General features: G+C 39.9%; 1 protein-coding gene across 3 annotated transcripts in view; it reads right to left on the bottom strand.

Annotated features, from left to right (window-relative positions):
* Nucleotides 1–544: 544 nt before the first annotated feature.
* The window catches only part of GNAL (G protein subunit alpha L), a 119,592-nt gene continuing 105,246 nt past the window's right edge, over nucleotides 545–14,890 (bottom strand). For all 3 annotated transcript variants that reach the window (XM_035124705.3, XM_035124706.3, XM_060277911.2), the window contains exons 6-12: nucleotides 8,158–8,212; nucleotides 6,969–7,042; nucleotides 5,799–5,857; nucleotides 5,439–5,559; nucleotides 4,626–4,756; nucleotides 2,674–2,741; nucleotides 545–2,199 (exon numbers count right to left, since the gene is read on the bottom strand). In XM_035124705.3, the coding sequence (XP_034980596.3) occupies nucleotides 2,053–2,199; nucleotides 2,674–2,741; nucleotides 4,626–4,756; nucleotides 5,439–5,559; nucleotides 5,799–5,857; nucleotides 6,969–7,042; nucleotides 8,158–8,212 (655 nt within the window). In that variant the 3' untranslated portion in view covers nucleotides 545–2,052. The remainder of the gene's footprint in view (nucleotides 2,200–2,673; nucleotides 2,742–4,625; nucleotides 4,757–5,438; nucleotides 5,560–5,798; nucleotides 5,858–6,968; nucleotides 7,043–8,157; nucleotides 8,213–14,890) is intronic.

Below are 14,890 nucleotides of genomic sequence, written 5' to 3' on the forward strand. Positions count from 1 at the left end.
CTAGCAGTTTCAGAGTCGAACTAAAGTGTTGAAAAGGGTCTTAGAAAATACAGTACCTAGAAAGATTACTAATGTGACCCCTCTGCAGAGTTAAAACCACAACATGTCTGCCCAGTTGTCAGAAAAAAATGCCTGGGCTTACATAAACAACAAACATGCTATCCTCCTTTAAGAATTGATTCACATTGGGTGGTTGAAAATATTTCAAAGAGTAATTTGCCTTTAAATTTAAAGCAAAGGATGAAGATAATCCAAGTGATACATAATCTATGAAGGTATGTAGGCTAACACTTCTAAATTTTGTTATTGCAATTACAAATTTTAAACGTTTGTACAGGTTACCTTGGACACAGGAAACTATGTACTCTGACATAACACCTATGTATAAAATATAAAAGCAGTGTTATAGGACTGAGAAGGACATGCCTTATTGCTACTGCAATTCTTGCTTTTATATTATACTGTACCACAACTTATTTTGTGAATGTCATTTGCATAAATTATTCAAGTTTGAGAAATATCCACACATTGTGATTCTACAATATTTAAAATAAAACCATTTTCTAAGGTCTCTTTATTAAGAGAAATAAAATTGTCATCTTGTAATTCTCTTAGGCCAGACACAAGGGTTAAACCTTTTCTTCTTTCTTCCAATTTGCACAATGAAAGCGGCTGTTGCAACAGAGATTAAAGAGCCTTTATCTAATGGTGCTTCTACACATTCACAATCTGTGCAATTGTGAAATTGGCTATGAATGACCAAAGAATTACTGAACATAGGTGTTTTTTTAAAGGTAAAACAAAATCCTTGGTTTCCATGAAAACACCAGGTTGCAATTTGGACACTTGAATCAATTTCAGTGTTTTAAAGCTAAGACTGAGAAAGGCATATTTGCTGCAACATCTGGTGGCAGTAATAACTTACTTTCAAAGGTATATGACTTAAATTTGCATAATTTATAATTTTTTTATACTAAAGAGCATTTCTTTTTATATAAACCAGAAAAACCCTAAACTCTACAGAGAAGTTTTTTACCTTCAGTCACTGCTGCAGGTAAAGTTGACATCAAGCTGTACAGCGCAATCAAAAACATACTTACATCTTAGCTCGTTTTACAGGTACAGCCATAATCAAGGCACAAAGATCTTCTACAAGTATTTATCTTCAATAAAATTGTACAAAATAATATTACACTTTACAGTCTGTACAATATAATAATAAACCAGAAGTAAAACAAAAATAATATATATATTATATATATATATATATTATATATATAGGGAGAAGACTGTTGTCCAAAAATGATCTAAAGTAGTTGGATCATTTGTGGACAGAAGAAACAAAAGTGAGGGTGAATTTTCTGCCAAGATGCAAATAGTCTGAAAAAGTAGCTCTGAATTCAAATGCCTGAGGTGCGTAGAGACTCTTAGCTCCAAACCTCCAGAAAAATTGCTCATCTTCCCTGTGCCTCACTATCTAGTCTATTTCCTGTGCCAATAATGGCTTAGAAGAGGAGGTCACCTTTGTCAGCTGACCTGCAACTCAGTTATGTTAAAAACTGTGACTAATATTGTGGTGCTGCTACATCACGCATGTATATATCCTCAACAGTATTTCACAACCCTAAAACAAAGTGCATTATTCTCCCCCCACCCAATCTATCAAGTACTCTTCAGCGTCACGGTAGAAAGGAAACCCATGCACACTGCAAGTATGACATGGTGTCGCCCAACTAGCAGATACCACCTTGAACAAGCCTGCTGGGGTGGGGGGGAAACTAGCAGGCTATGTCCAATTAAAAACAAAACAAAGATGCAACGAAACCTAAGGAAACAGAGGTAGCCAAAGGCCTTAGTGGAATGACACAGAAGTGGCATATAAAAATAAAGCACACACATCGTCCCATAAAGCATGAACTGGGTTGAAAGGCTAATCAAAGTAAACAAACCGAGGAGGCAGACGTGTATCTATATAGCATCTCCCTCTACTTCACATGAGGAAGTCTGAAAAAAAGATGATGTTTAAAACCACAGGCTCCATGGTGTTCTCAATTACAATAGTTCATACTGCCGAAGGTGCATTCTCTGAATGATGTCTCTACAGTCGTTGAACACTCTGCGGATGTTTTCTGTGTCAACTGCACATGTAAAGTGGGGGTAGCAGTAATGCTTTCCATCTCCAGTCGCCGTGCTTATTCTCTGCAGGGGGAAGAAAACCAATACAGACTCAAGACGCGAAAGGCACAAAGTGTACCTGCCATTGGACAGCTATCAACACAACAAAGTGCTGCTTTGAGAAGTGGAAAGCAGACCTGGAGAGGGCAAAGTTTGTGTGTGTGTGTCCAATCTAAAACCAGAGGGTTACATGCATTAATCTTAGCTATCTGGTTCACACAAATGGGCTGGAGGTGAAAGGAAATCCATTCTAAAAGGAATACCAGATAGAAGACAAAATCATTCTTCTATGACCAGGCATGTTTTATAAATCAGGCATGTTTTCCTGATTTATAAAACGGGGACATTGTTGATTAATGTTTAAATAACAGCTGGATTTCAAGATGTTACACATTTTCTATAACGTTCAAAGATTATACTAAAACTCCTTTCTGGTCAGATGAGTTTATCAACAGTAAATTAACACAGCCAGTCCATGTTTTTTAAAGTGTCACTTACTAAAAATTCATCCCGGATAAAAAACTTTGCTCTTGTAACTTTGGGGTCTTCTCCTGCATCTGGCGTTGCTGTTAGGAACATTAAATAAATAGTAATGACATGCAGATATAAAAAAGGAAAGCATGGTTAAGGCAGATTAGATAAGCATGGACAATTTACTGCCTTTTATGTATCAGTACAATTTTATGGCCAATACTGTCAAATGTAAAGAACATTTATTAACTTAAATAAAACTAACCTCATTTCACACACTTAATCCCCAGAAGTCCCTTAACAGCAACATTCCTTGCAATAGTAACATTTAGGTACATCATTATCTACAACTTTATACTGTCATCATTGTAATATACATCAGCTAAAATATTCCCATGTGGGCAAATGCTCTCTTGATTACCATCTAACCAGTGGTGACTGGTGCTCATTGGGCCAATAGTAGGTGGAGACAGAGCCAAGGGCAGGTAGAGACATTTGTATTGGTTTGCCTCCCTGCTGAGTTCTTTAAGGGCAAAATGAGTCTGAAGGAGGAGGAGGAAGCAGGCAGCCTTTAGGGTGGTTATGAACAGGGTAAGAGGGCTTGGCATCAAGGTAGGTTTGGTGGGGAAGTGCCCTAACGGACCAGTGCACCTAACACAACGCAATATGGTGAGGAGTTGGAAGAAAGGAATTGCTCAACAAAGCAACAGTTGTCTGAGATAAGGAAGAATAATACACAACACATTAACATTTAAATAAGATAGAGGATTTGCTCTATATACATTTTGGTTGTGGGAATGAAACCTTCATACATGATTCTTATCTGGTGTAGTCACATGGAATGCTCAGTAGTTCAAGGAGCTAAGCATCTTTCAGTCTAGCTTCTCTTGAGTATTTGTTACTTTGTCTGGTGGAGTTTGGGAAAAGAATCTGGAAATTAAAAACCTAAAGGGCAGGAAGTCCAGAAGCAAGAAGGCTAATGAAAGAGGGAAAAGCGGGTAAGGGACTGAGAAAGAAACATGAACAAAAATTAGGTAGAAAATGAGATTAAAAACTTACTGAGGCAAAGGGAGACTATAGAAGGGCTCTGAAGGAACAGTGCTAAAGATATTGTGGGAGAGTAGAGGATTGTTAGCAAGGCTCCACAAGGGCAGGGATCTACAAATCTGACCTTGGTAGTCAGCCAAAATTTGTGCCTGCCAGTGGCCCCACCCTACCTCTGAGGGAGGTGCTGGGACTTGTTTCTGATATTGTACTGACCTTCATTGACCTGCAGAGGCATTCTGAAATGTGGGGATATGGAAAGCTATTTGTCCATGTCAGTATTGTCTTCATTGACCGGCAGCAGTTATCCAAAGCTTCAGACAGAGGAGTTTTTCTAGTCCTGCCTTCAGATATTAGTGATTGAATCTGGAACCTGTTGCAATATAGAACTATGGCCCTCTGAAACTGCAAGCAAAGTCAAGAAAGAACTACCTTTCTGAGCTCTTCAAGTTTGGGAAGAGGAAGGGGTTTGCCAAAAAGGTTGTCTGAGGCAGCAGCTGTTAATTGCTTCCATCATGACCATGGTGACTGTCAGAGCTGCAGAGGAGACTGGTGTATCTTGTCAGATCTTCTGCTCAGACCTGCTGCGGCAGAAGTAGTGGGTGCTACTGAGAACCCACTAGTTCTGAGGATAGTTTGCAGCTCAGCCCAATTGCTGGAATTTTTCACCACTCTTTCCTCCTTCCTTGCTGGTTTTCCTCTCTTAGGTGACTGCCAAGCCAAGGCCACACTTCCATCTAAACTAACCAGCCTATTAGTTGTCTAAAGGTTTATTAGTGTTACTTGGAACAAAATATATCTTAACCTCTGCGTTGATATATTTGCTTTGATATATATATGTGTGACATAGCTTTATTTAAAGAATTTATGCATGACATTAAAGGAAACCAAAAATTACCCTAGCTACTTAATCACAATGCAGATAAGAAACTCACCATCTTCAGGTACAGTGTAACGTGTGAATTCAGGAAAATAATCTTCAATTTTAGACTTCCCTGCCAAGACTTTTTCAGCCAGCATATCTTGTTTATTCAAAAACAAAATGATAGAAATTGTCCGTAACCACCTGCAAAGACCCATATGTTAGAATAATCTCATACAAACATCATTCAGTGTCCTAATTTCCAACAGCAGTCAGCCAGTTGCTTCTGGCAACACAGAAGCAAGGCAAGGAAGCTTAGAAGCAGGGGTGCCAACTTGCCCCCCATTGAGGGGGCCTGGCATCACATGATGCGTCCTGCCCCCGCCTGCTGCACCAGTGCTCACCCAGTGGTGGTGGGCAGGGGCAAAGGAAGGCGTTGTGACACCCGGGGCGGATGTCGCTATGTAGGGCGCATGTGCGGCTTCGCTACGTATGGCGCATGCGCTGTATAGTGGTTTGCTGCCGGTGCCGCTCCAGCTCCATACGGACGGTGGCAGGATCCCTCCATCGCTGCTACAGCCGCGGACAGAGGATCCTCCACATGCGGCTGTGGTGGCGTGATGGCTGCTCGTACTGTCGAGAGCCCCCACAGGGTGACTTCTTGTCACCCCTGCAGACATGGAACCCGGGGCGCACCACCCCTCCGCTGCGACACCACTGGTAGTGGGGGATGGGGAGCACAGAAAGTGATCTTCACTCTCTGCGTATCCCATCCCAGCCCAGTGTGCCAGTGCTTGCCTAGTGGCAGCAGAGTTATGGAGAGCTAGAAATGGTACATACTCTTCCCCCCTCCCAATATAGTTGCTCTGTCGTATGGGAATTTTACCTGTTGTTCCAGATACTTTTGAAGAGGTCCAGGGACTCCCGTAATCTGTTTGTGTTGTTGTCTTCCCTTATGACCATGTTGTAGCTGCTACAGGCCACAACAAAGATAATAGCTGTGACATCTAGAGGAGAGGAGAACACCCAGAGAATAAGATTTTTACCGTGTTGCATTCATTGTCACAGTAAATAAACATGTTTTATGATGGTATTTATATGAATGCAATCTAGGATATACAGACAAAATGGTAAAGATTTCTGAAGGTTTACAAACTTAGCTCAATCTAAATTATGTACACTTAACAACATAAAATAAGGGGGCTGGAAATGCTCTTAGAACACATAATGTGAATATATTACTTACCGTTAAAACACTGGATCCATTTTCTTCTTTCATCTCTCTGACCACCTACATCAAACATGCTGTTGAAAAGCCAGAGGGTGTTACGTTTTGGCATGCACAAGGAAAGTTACACTTTGCATGCTATGTTCCTAAACTCCCAAATGAAATGGCAGTATTTATTGCATGAAAAAAGTAACATTCGCTCAGAGTTTCCCAAAAATATTTTATTTATATACTAACAGATAGTTGGGGAAACAAAGATCAGTTGTGAAAAGGGGGGGGGGGAGTCTGGCTGAGAGTGCAAATTTACAAACATGTCTCAAAGGCAAGACCCAAAATGAAACAAGAATGTGGGACAAACAAGTCTACTGAGAAAAAAGGCACGTATCCTCTATCTCAGGCATAGGCAAACTCAGCCCTCCAGATGTTTTGGGACTACAACTCCCATCATCCCTAGCTAACAGGACCAGTGGTCAGGGATGATGGGAATTGTAGTCCCAAAACATCTGGAGGGCCGAGTTTGCCTGTGCCTGCTCTATCTGCTCTAGTGGTTTATAGGACAGAAGGAATTAACTTGACATTCCTACAATACTTTTACAAGGCTGAGAAAGTTATTCAGCTTTACCTGAGTTTTATAAGCACTGTTTAGAATGTAATTATTTTGAGATGCAGCGTATCTTTAAGGCCTGAGAACATTCCATAATATACCAAAAATTTCAAATGGGTAAAAGTATTAAAATGATTCATTGGTAATGCTTCATTGCTGCAGTCAGACTAGAAAAAAGTATTAACAGCAAACATAGCCTAGATTTTAATTAAACTTCTCTTTGTAGTAGCTATCATTGCTTTTGTAGGTATCAAATATAAAAATTCAAAACCCAATGATTTTAATGTGCTATTTGAATTAGATCTCGTGATATAACACTTCCACTCCTTCATTATCATTATATAAAGCCTTGGAAATACCTCATCTGAAATTTGAAAGTTCAAGGACCAAAATAAATCAGCAATGGCTTGTGCAACAAATGAAGCTGTTGTATACGTTTCAAGCTCTTCTTTTCTCTTGTGCAATCCTGTTGCAGCCCACAAGGTTATTTGAAAAAAATGGTTCTATAATTTTTTTAAAAGTCTATTTGGTCGCCTATACCATGATGACAAAATTACAGATTACTACAGTACTAGTGTACTCACTGAAAGTTTACTTTATCTACTTGGAATCTTGTCTCAAAAATCCCAGATGTCAAAACCCTGCACCTCAAGAGATCCTGGAAAGGAAAAACAGAATCAGAAGTATGTAGTTTTTTGGTTTAAAAATGCACTTGTTTATACTGGGAGTACAGGAATAGCCAACGTAGTTCTTCCAGATGTTTTGAATGACAACCCTCATCAGCCCCTGACTCTTGGCCATTCTGCTCGGTCTGGTGGGAATTGTTGCCCACAACATCTGGGAGGCATCACACTGTCTACCCTGGACTATACAATTTTAACTGATATATCAACATTTCAGTGCAACTGATGCACAATGTGAATTGACACAACTGTTTCATCAGCTGGCTCTCTTTTCTCTGTAACTTCTCAAACTACACAGTTCTTACCATATCTGGCTAAATTTCCTCTGAAAAGGCATGCCTTTGTGACTATGCCAGACACCATGGTGGCACATGCCTCACAATCAGCAGTGAAAAGGGCTGGTGTGTTTTGCTTCTTGGGCATCAGGAAATGCAAACAAGGAGTCGGTGATATTTACTTTTTGATACTGGCCAGGATCTGAAGACATGCTTAGAATCAAGCAAGGTGGAACTATTTTACTGTTGTTCTTTGAATGGATGCCTCCACCCCGCAGTACAACAAATTGTTTGTAATGTGTGCCCCCCCCCGCCCACAGTTTCAAAAGCTGTCTGCCACGTGGCATGGAAGGGAAAAGGCCATTGTTGTTTACAAAAACTAAATTCACGAAGGACTAGAACACTTCAACAAATGATCTATGTTCTTTCTGTGATTGTGATCTCTGAATTTTAAGGAAGCAAACATGACAGAATTAACTCATCCTTCATTTGAGACATTCCCCCCACCAAACGGTTTAAAATTAGTATATTTAAAATTAAATACTATGGGTTGCCTCCAGTGGTGTCTGTGCACTCATGAAACAAATCTACCAGTAGAACAGGGATGGAGGCAATTTTTTGAAGCCTGAAGGGTCCCTCAGGAACCCAGAGCAAGTTTCAGTGGCATACAGCATGCAAGGAGAAATACCAGACACTGCATTCCTGTTCCACTGACAGTTTTATTCTCTCAGCACATGGACACCACTGGACACATTTTTTCTTAAAAGAAGAAGATGGCTTACAGTTCACAGCCAGTTGTTTCCCACTTTACTCACCTGATCTGTAGGTGTGTAATCAATCAGACTGACACTGTCTATTCTTTCTAGAAAGCTGAAAGAAAACATAGCTGTTAACCATGGAAAAACTAATATATCTAAAAAAAACCCAATAACAGCTGCCTCATCCCCACTATTATTATGATACATACGGTGGGTAATCTAAGAAACATGGTTAAAGTTGCAGCCAAAACACCATTTATCCAATACTTTTTACAGTACAAGGGCCCCCAATAAAAGCCTATACAATCCAAATGTATTAATTACCTGGGAAGAAAGATGTAAAAGGTGATATACGGAACTTTAAAAAGCTAATGCAGCAAACGAAGTTTAGGCAACTACTATAAGAACCCTGTGGATGTGCATTGTTTAGTGTATCTCTGCAGAAACAGTACGGCACCTTCACTTTCTAAAATAGTCTTTTAAAAAACCATAATGCATATTTATTGTTAGATTACCCATCTTATTGGCCAACTAAGAAATTGAGTTGACCCCATTAAAATGGAAAGACTGAAGTCTTTCAATGGGGCTACTGATTTCAATGGGGCTACTCTATTAACGAAGGAGCTCACCTATTATTTATATTTGTTGCATGTGGACAATTGCTTGGATTTTTTTTTGGCTCAGTTCTGGTATTTTGTTAATGTTTTTACTTGAGTTTTAAAATATTTAACCTCCTTAAACTATGAACAAGATAACCTGCCCTGCATTACTTTTAGATTTAGGAACCCTATGAATCTACCAAAAGGTTTATTTTCACAAGGGATACAGGGCACAGCTACAAGCATAAGACAGGGAAGAACCAAGACAAGGCTCCTAGGAAAGATGTACGTATTAACAGGATTAGCCCTGACTCATATTACCTGAATTTCCAACACCTGTTGCTATGGCAACAGGCTGACTACCAGGAAATAAAAGTGTGGTGTTAAAGTTTTAAAGAAGAGCAGACATCAAGCAGAGAGAAGTGCTAGGTTATTTCCAGTTTACAGGAAATGAGAAGCTGTTGTTCATTTGCAGGCTTATATGTCTCTCCTCAATAAACCACTTTAGTTTTGCAACAACAGTGGCTAAACTGTGGCCTCCAGGTACCAACAGCCCCAGCTAGTGTGATCAGGAATGATGAGATGTGGAGTCCAACAAGATCTGGAGGGCAACAGATTAGACACACCCCCTCCTGGTTTAGAGGATAAACCTAAAACCTCTCTCTTTCCCACAATAGTAGAGCTATTGTAATTTGGAGTGCTGGCTGGATATGACACTGAGTGTTCTTGGGCACCTATTTCTAAGGCTTATGATGCCACTAAAACAGACATATAGCCCCCTTTCCTGATGCCATATTGTAGGATACAGTTGTGGAAGGGTCACACTACTCTGTGACTGGAGCTTCCAACACATTTTCCTTTTGCCCAGTGCAACTACAGTGGTACCTCTGGTTAAGAACTTAATTAGTTCCGGAGGTCCTTCTTAACCTGAAGCACCACTTTAGCTAATAGGGCCTCCTGCTGCCGCCATGCCGCCGGAGCACGTTCTCATCCTGAAGCAAAGTTCTTAACCTGAGGTACTGTTTCTGGGTTAGTGATGTTTGTAACCTGAAGCGTTTGTAACCAGAGGTACCACTGTACAAGGACCTTAAGATTTTTATCTGGGCTGTGATACTGCTTTAAGCACAGCTGTTTCCCTGACTCCAATCGCCTTTCAAAACTGCTGCTAGAGTGGCAACAGAAGAGGTACTCACATTGTACTGAGAGAAAAGAGTTAACTCCTCCCTCAGAACAACGGCTCGGATCCAAATTGGCAGGGATAATAGCAGCAGCTCTAAGTGAAAATACACGACATTTGGAGATCTGATCACAGTTCCTCCACAAAGTATCTATTTTGGCAAAATCTAGTGAAAGTTACAAGGCAAAGTGAAGATTTGTTCAAGGTTGGAAATGGCAAGGTACCGGTACTTTGTACTTTACTTCCATGTCAATCCCTCCTCTGTAAGATGAATTCCCCCCCACCCCCATGCGTAGTAGCAGGGCAGAGGGGTGAGGTTTTTAGTGGAGAGGCAACTGCAGCCTCATTGGGACCCTGACAACCTTCCTTCTCACATGTAAGTATTTAGACTCTCTGCATGACAGGTTCTTCTAAGGCACTTGTTTTTAAACACACACTATCTTTATATGCTGCTCAAAAGTTCTAGTTGCATCAGATGTATGATAAACTTCTAATGATAATACACCAAACCATATGCAACTCTCATCTTAATATATACAGGGTATCTATGTTTGCATATGTAAAAAAATAAATTGCTTGTGCTTTTTTGTAAAATCTGAACAACACTTTACACTCAAACATTTATTTGTCTAGGTATGAAACCTCAGTAAACAGTGCTGCCTTTGGCTGCCACATAAAAAGGCTGAACTGACTTCATACAGCTTTCGTGAGAATCTTGCAGTTCACTGAAGTAGCACATTTTCTTAGAAATCAGTTGCACAGGGTTCAGGGGAATTTACTTGTGCTTAGGATCATGCCTTAAACAGGCTTGCTACTTAAAGAAGTAATCCATCTCAACCCTTGGCCACAAACATTCCTTGCAGCAAAGTGAGCTGTTTGTCTAGAACAGTGTTTCTCAACCTTTTTTGGGCCACGGCACACTTGTTCCGTGAAAAAAATCACGAGGCACACCACCATTAAAAAAGTTAAAAAATTTAACTCTGTGCCGCCCTATATTATAATTATGACTGTAAGAAACACTTGCCAAATATTGCTTTCCGGCGGGTAAGTCTCATTTGCACTGAGCTTTGGGAAAGAGGAGGAGAAATATTGCTTTCCGTTGGGTCAGTGTAGTGAATTGGCGGCTGCCAGGCACGTGACAATGCAAATCGCCCTTCTCGTCGCTGCACGTCGCTGCACACCAGCCAGCGTCTCGCGGCACACTAGTGTGCCGCGGAACAGTGGTTGAGAAACACTGGTCTAGAATAGGCATCCCCAAACTTCGGCCCTCCAGATGTTTTGGACTACAATTCCCATCTTCCCTGACCACTGGTCCTGTTAGCTAGGGATCATGGGAGTTGTAGGCCAAAACATCTGGAGGGCCGAAGTTTGGGGGTGCCTGGTCTAGAACATAAAACCTGAGAGAGAATTTTGAATCAAGTTATATGGCTGAGAAAATGGGAAGGACAAACAAGTCAATCCCGCCTGCCAACAGGGAACTTGCTTTCCCTGTGCATCTCACTGTATTTTCCTTTATCACTTTGCTCTAACATGAACTAACTGCAATAAACTGCCCAAAACAGCAATAGGTAGAACACAGAAGGCTTCTGAATCTATCTTAAATATTTCACATTTGTTAAAGAGAAGAAGACCAAGATGAACAATATTATTTAGCTACTGACATTATTATATCTATCTTTAGATTTCTAAGTATCTTTAGTAAGTTGCCTTGGAAACACATCTGACACTTTCTTTGACAAGCAATCTTAAAATTTATCTTATGTAGGCAGAAAACACAAAAGTGCAGATTTCAACCTGCACTTTTTTTTCTGTTCCGAAAAGGTTTGGAGCTAAGGTTTCACACATAAAAAGAAAGTGGATATTTACTTGTAAGGAAACCCTTCTAAACTGCTGAAATTGAGCCCCAAGATAAAAGACTTCTGGGGAATTTTTTTTATAATGAATTAAAAAAGGTGTTCAAGAACACCTTTATTAAAAAAACCAGAAGCCTTTTTTGCTAGGAATTGGTGGAGATGAGATTCCAAAAAAGGACTGTATATTCTTTTTGTATGCCACAACATCAGCCAGATTATTAATAGCAAAATTTTGGAAAGTGCAAGAGATGCCTACAATAAACGATTGGCAGAAAAAGATGATGGACTATATGGAACTCGCCGAGATGACTGGAAGGATCCGCGCTCAGAAAGAGGAGAAGGTGGAAGAAGATTGGAAGAAATTTAGAGACTATTTAAAGAAAAATTGTATTATTTAATTTACAGTATCTTCAAGAAAGCAGAGATTAGGTTTTCGGCAGTGTATGAGAAATAATTTTAAGATAGAATGATTTATTAAGAATTATTAATATAGCGTAAGATTTTAGAAGAGGGACCTGCTAAATATTCAAATGGATAATGTAGCTCAAAGGGGGGGGGGGAACTGAGGGAAGTCCCTTTACCATGAAAATAACAATGTGAATAATTATGGAAAATTTATATGTGTTATTTGTATGTATGTTTTATTTGTTGTTTATGTAAAAATGAATAAAAATTATATTAAAAAAAAACGCTGAAATTGAAAATCCTGGAGCATGTGCTTAATACTACCACTGAAATCAATGTAATGTGAACCGTTGTAACTGTTTATGTTTATATATATATATATATATATATATATATATATATATATATATAATTTTATAAAAGTAATGCATAAAAAGGATTTTTTATTTGAAATCCCTAAACTGCCTCGGCCCTGTGTACCTGAAGGAGAGTCTCCACCCCCATCACTCAGCCCGGACACTGAGGTCCAGCTCCCAGGCCTTCTGGCGGTTCCCTCCCAGTGAGAAGTGAGGTTACAGGGAACCAGGCAGAGGGCCTTCTCGGTAGTAGCACCCACCCTGTGGAATGTCCTCCCATCAGATGTTAAGGAAATAAGTAATTATATAACATTTGGGAAACATCCTGAAGGCAGCCCTGTATAGGGAAGCTTTTAAGGTTTAATGTTTTACTAGGCTTTTATATATGCAGGAAGCCGCCCAGAGTGGCTGGGGCAACCCAGTAAGATGGGCAGGGTACAAATAATAATAATAAAAATCCTAATCCTAATTTCAACATCATCTTTACTATTCAAAAACATCTTAATACAATCCTAGTAGAAACAGTAGGTTCCTTATGAATGATTGGTTGTCAGGAACATGGTACCTTTCAAAATGCTACCAAGACAACAATCTTAAACACCAGCCTTGGGGAATCTTTAGCCTGCTGGGCCTAATTTGCCTGGTGTATAGGGCCGTTTCAGGCTGTCTTTTGAAATGTACCATGTTTGAAACAGATGCCCAGTGCTCCACTCAGCAAAATGAGCATTAGGGATGGCTTAACACATTTTGAAGTAAGTGAAATAATACACATTACCATCTAATGAAGGTCCCTCCTGGAAAAAAAATTAAATTCAGAGTCTAAAATAATTGTACCACTGAAAAGATGACAAATCCCTATCTGAACTCTACAGAGACACCATATTATATAGCCTTTCTATCAGGCTGCAGCAAAGGAAGAGTTGGGACTGCCGAGTCTCTATTGTACGCTCTGCTGAAGACTCAGCAACTTTTGGCTCCTCCTTTCTTTGAACTGTTTCTATTCCAACTGGTTGTTATCAGAACTTTGTAGCTATTAAGATGTGGCTGAGGTTGGATTTTCCTTCCTTCCTCTCCCCCCCCCCCAAAATATCCCTTTCCCTTTGATTCTGGATTACAACAAATCATTTGGTCACTAGAAAACTGCATTTAAAGTTCATCTCCACTTTTCCAAGCATCAAACTCCCTTTTCATTATACTTTAAGCAACCTGCAGAGGGCAGCAATAACTAAACGAAATGTGCCAGCTCACATTACATTTGGGCAAACAACAAAACTGCATTCTAAATACAGGTAGTTTACACCTCTGGTTTTCAGTCTTGTAAGGTAACAAATACCTTTAAATGGATTCAAATTCTAACAACCTTTTAAAATAAAATTCAGTTTATTTGTTGTAACCTATTTATGTAACTATTAACTGTTATATGTAACTCACGTTACATATAACAGTTAATAGTTACATAAATAGGTTACAACTCACGTTACATATAAGGGACACAAGTTTCAGTATCTCAAGTGGGAAATTAGGGTTTTAAGAATTTGTCTGGAAAGTATTTTTTTGCTCTACTATGAAAGTTTCAAATATTGAAATATTCACTGAGTATTTATTTGCATTGTCACACATACAATAAATCCTCAAGCTAGACAGCCTTGATTATAAAATGGTTGCCAGTTTGTATCGGATGACGAGATTTAGTGAGATATGGGGGCATGAGATTTATTTAAACAAAAATGTTTTATTTTGAGTCTACCTCAGAAAACATATTCTCCAGCAAGTCTAGAGACTTGCTGCAGCAACATTATAGAATGTCTTCACTGAAAGAAATTACAAATGTGTTCATTAAACAATATTTCAGCAACACAATGAGAGAGGCAAACTATGATTCTAATATAGTCAAACTAGTTTTCTATTAGTAGGTATTAATCTGTGACAAACACATATTTAAATGCTTCACTAACATGTACCAAACTATTTGTATTTAGGATTGGAGATTAAAGAGCAGTTAAGAGTGCTTTACCCCTGTGGGACATGGGTGGCGCTGTGGGTTAAACCACAGAGCCTAGGGCTTGCTGATCAGAAGGTCGGCGGTTCGAATCCCCATGACGGGGTGAGCTCCCGTTGCTCGGTCCCAGCTCCTGCCAACCTAGCAGTTCAAAAGCACATCAAAGTGCAAGTAGATAAATAGGTACCGCTAGCGGGAAGGTAAACGGCATTTCTGTGTGCTGCTCTGGTTCGCCAGAAGCGGCTTTGTCATGCTGGCCACATGACCTGGAAGCTGTACGCTGGCTCCCTCGGCCAATAATGCGAGATGAGCGCCGCAACCCCAGAGTCAGTCATGACTGGACCTAATGGTCCGGGTCCCTTTACCTTTACCTTACCCCTGTACACCTCAGGAGATTAAAT

This window comes from Zootoca vivipara, chromosome 8 (genome assembly GCF_965207765.1).
Source record: "Zootoca vivipara chromosome 8, rZooViv2.hap1.1, whole genome shotgun sequence".
Taxonomy (NCBI): Eukaryota; Metazoa; Chordata; class Lepidosauria; order Squamata; family Lacertidae; genus Zootoca; species Zootoca vivipara.